At 43.0% G+C, this 3,996-nt stretch overlaps 1 protein-coding gene across 2 annotated transcripts in view; it reads right to left on the bottom strand.

Annotated features, from left to right (window-relative positions):
• Positions 1 to 1,602: 1,602 nt before the first annotated feature.
• Positions 1,603 to 3,996, bottom strand: part of LOC114636231 (mas-related G-protein coupled receptor member A) — a 19,608-nt gene continuing 17,214 nt past the window's right edge. The window contains exon 3 of one of the 2 annotated variants that reach the window (XM_028784437.1): positions 1,603 to 2,830. In XM_028784437.1, the coding sequence (XP_028640270.1) occupies positions 1,846 to 2,830 (985 nt within the window). In that variant the 3' untranslated portion in view covers positions 1,603 to 1,845. Of the gene's footprint in view, positions 2,834 to 3,996 lie in introns of both variants that reach the window. The other variant, XM_028784436.1, reaches the window with a different exon arrangement.

Genomic DNA, 3,996 nt, shown 5'->3' with positions numbered 1-3,996 from the left:
AAATGTTAAACTTACTCTGAGGCTGAAGCTCTTTCCTCTGTTCTCAAAAAGACTGTACCAGGGAAGTGGGGCATTCTGCTTGCTTCCTACTGCTTACTTCTCAAAGCCCCTCAATTTTGTTTTTATCATCTCATCTGTAGCCCGTGGAACAGCAGGGATGGAGATGTCCTTGGAAGCAGGGTTGGGAGGAAAGGATGCTGACTTTGGCTTGGTGAGTGCAGGGCTGATGGCTCTGTCTGATGCGACATTCTTTTGGAGTTGACTTTTACTTTAGTTTTTTTTTTTTTTTTTTTTGCAAATCTATGCCAATACCTGTCTGTTCAGAGCCAATATGGATGTTGCAGCCTAGGATCCTTGTTGCAGCTAAGACCGAGTATCTGGCAGAGGTCCAGGATAGTAAAGATGTGTGTGTGTGTGTGTGTGTGTGTATGTGTGTGTAAGTGTTGATAGCAATTCTCTGAAGAATCTTAAGATTTATTATTATTACTATAAACAAAATGTCACAATGAGTTCTCCCTTCTCCCATTTTATTGTGTCTAGACTGTTTATCTTCCCACACCTGCCACAAAAAATTAATATGGTGGTCAAAATTGTAGAGTCATCAATTCAGATTCCAAGCATCCCAGGAAATTGTCCCAAATTTACCCTGCTCAACTGCATGGTTGTAACTCTAGTTTATAAACAAGATACTCTCCTCTTTTGACATATCTGTATTTTATCCTGAATGCATTCAGAGTCAGTTGTATCTGTATGAGAGATTTGTGTAAGAAGGCCTCTTCTATACTGCTGGGAACTCCTGATATTAGGGGCAACAATCACATGTATTTTTATGACTAAAACTGTCACTGTAATATTAGTGTCTGACATGCACCATCTCCACGTACAGAAAGAACATGTCACAGCAGTATCTCCAAATGCCAGGCATCTGTCAGTCAGGTATAAAGAATATGTGCTCATTTTGATTATAGTTATGGTAGAGAGGGTGAATTTCTAGGTTTTTTGTAATCAATATAGTTCTTATATTTAGGCCATGGTTACAATAAAGTCAAATCTCACAGCCTTGTTCAGAAAGCAGGTCCCACATTTCTTATGGAATAGGATCAGACCAGTGACATTTTGGAATTCCATCACCTGCTTTGTTTCCGTGGATAGACAGGAGCTCTAAGGCAGCCATGATTGAATCAGATTAAAAAAAAATAGAGTCTCGCTGTTCTTCTTCATTTAGAACTCACAGCATCTACATCCTCAGGTACTTCAAGACTTCTGGCTGCTAGGGTCAGCTGGCTGGGGACATGGGGTTCTTCTGCTGAACCACAGGTTCCTGAGACTGTGTAATGTATGTAGTGTGGTGTCTGGGCCTCACACCTGTCTTTGTAAATTGTGTATGAGTCTTACCCTATTATCAGCATGGTGAGCATTGTCATTGGATAGGTGTAAGACATTTTTGTTGAAGGTGTTGTCTCATGAAGATGTTTCACAGGAAACCATGGGGCTCCTTTGTCTTTACATTCAGGTACAGAACAATCACAGGCAAGAGGGTCATGGTTTTGGACCTGGGCTATTTCCATGACAACAAAAGTTGCAAAGAAACAGCAAGAATGCTTCAGAGGAAGTTAGAATGAGACTTTTATTAATGTCAAGAAGGATGGAAACACAATACTTTCTGATTAATGCTTTTACTCAGGAGAGGTAGAAAAACTAAGTCAATAGACAGCTGTTAAAGATGTTGGTGGACCACTGAGGCATGTCAAGTCACAAGGCTGAGGGGAGAGTGGACAGCAGTCAAGAGCAGTAGGGCAATGTTCACTCCAAAGCCACCTCTGAGGTCCAGGCGGAAGCTCTTCATCACGGCTCCGCTTTGCTGCTTGACATCTCCGCTGTGTTTTCAGCTGTCTCAGGAGTGTCCTGCAGCGCCCTCTGGAGAACCATTTTGAGGGTCTGGTGCTTCAACTGTTGCCTGAAGGAGCCCACGAAGAAGTAAATGATGGGGTTGGCACAGCTGTTGACAGCAGTCAGGACGAGTGATGCCAGATACAGACCATAAGTAAATACACCATAATGAATCTTAACCCAGATTAACAGGAACCAGTGGATGCCAAAGGGCAACCCACAGAGGAGAAAAACCAAAATGGTCAGCATGATGGTCATGTACAATCTGGTAAGCTTCATCCGCCCAGCACCACAGAACAACCTGGCCAGCAGAGCCAGGCTGGACAGAAAAAGGACCACAAACAAAAACATCAGGCATGCGGCAGTAAAGAAGTTCGATGCCAGACACCGGTTGTCATTTTCATATTTGGTATCTAAGAAGCCACATAAATACCTATTCACAATGCTGATCAACAGTGACAGGACCCAGATCGCAGTGCACATGACAGTTGAGGTGTGCTTTGGGCGGCGGCAGCGATACCAGATAGGGCATAGGACAGATAGGCAGCGCTCCGTGCTGATGGCACTGAGCATGCTCAGGCCTGCGATGTAGGGAACCATCATGACGGTGTTAAAGCAAGGGAGAAGGATAATGTTGGGGTAGGAAAACTTGAGAAGAAGCAGCGTGGAATCTATCATGTGACAGAGGAGGAAAAGGAAGTCAGCCAGGGCCAAGTTTAGGATGTAGACTGAGAAGGCATTCCTGCGCAAGCGGAAGCCCAGGAGCCAGAACACAATGGCGTTTCCTGTCAGTCCAACAAGTCCGGAGATGATGATGATCAAGTTTGGGATCAGGGTCCTGCTGTTGAAACTTCCAGGTATGGTTTTGTCCATTGGATTTGTTGTCGTGACTGCCACTGGCGAGGCTGAGGTGTTTAGGGCCAGAAACCCTGCACCGGTGCTTCTGGAAGACAAAAAAGACATGAGGCTTTCCGTATGGGCACACCTTTTGTTAAAGACATAGCCTATTAACACATATTTGTTGGGGACAAGCAAAAGAAACTAATTCTAAGAACTACCATTTCAGTTTCAGACTCCTTTTAATCATAGAGAGAAACTAAATTCAAGGTCCCAGGCCCTGGGGAAGCTGAGGACTTCTCAACAGCTGAACAGCTTCTGTTGCAAGGAAGCAGTTGTCTGAGTCCAGACATCTCAAGGACATCTTCTCCATCTTTCTGGCAGGGCCAAACTAAGTTCATGTTCCCAGGCCCAAGGACCAACCTCTAACCTGATAGGTGAAAACTCCCTTCCTCAACCCCTTATGTCAAAACATGATTGGACAATGCTGCAGACCATTACGCTCTCCTATCATTAAGGTCTCATTCCTTAAGTAAGCTGTACAACATTCCTTCAGGGTCTTAGTGCAGCTCTTGGGTCTGGTCTGTGGCCCCGATGGACTGTAATGGATTGTAATCAGCTTGATTACAATACATTTTTGTCATCTGCATTGACATGGTATTTGAGTTATATTGGATTTATGTTGGATTTAAGCAGACCCCACAGCATATTAACTGTATAAGATGATGAGTTTTATTATGAGAATTTCAGACGTTTATAATATACTTTTTTTATGGCCATTAATTAATTGTAAGGCTTAGCTTGCCTGTTAGGAATAACAGTTTTTGTATTTCAGGGGAGGTGGTATAGACTGGCAGAGGGCAGGCAACTTATGAAGAACCCCAAAGCTCTGGAACTCACCCCCTCACCTTTGAGCAATCCTTTAGAATCATCACCACGGTCTATTGATTATATGTGGATGGGAGAAAAGCCAGAGAAGAAATATCCAAACTAGGTTCGAGATGGCAGTCAATACTGTAGATTAAGAAACCACCCAGCTTAAACAAAGTACAGAAAGAGTGATGAGAAGAAGTTAGTGACATGGAAGGGAATAGTAGTTGTCTGGGAAGAAAAAAATCAGTCTGTAAGCTTTTTCTTTTTCTTGTTCTTCTTCTTCTTGTTCTTGTTCTTCTTCTTCTTGTTCTTCTTGTTCTTGTTGTTCTTCTTCTTCTCCTCCTCTTTCTTTCTTTCTTTCTTTCTTTCTTTCTTTCTTTCTTTCTTTCTTTCTTT

The sequence above is a fragment of the Grammomys surdaster genome, unplaced genomic scaffold (assembly GCF_004785775.1).
Source record: "Grammomys surdaster isolate TR1022 unplaced genomic scaffold, NIH_TR_1.0 123045, whole genome shotgun sequence".
NCBI lineage: Eukaryota > Metazoa > Chordata > Mammalia > Rodentia > Muridae > Grammomys > Grammomys surdaster.
The sequence above is the reverse complement of the archived record's forward strand: the minus strand, read 5'-3'. Positions and strand labels throughout refer to the sequence as shown.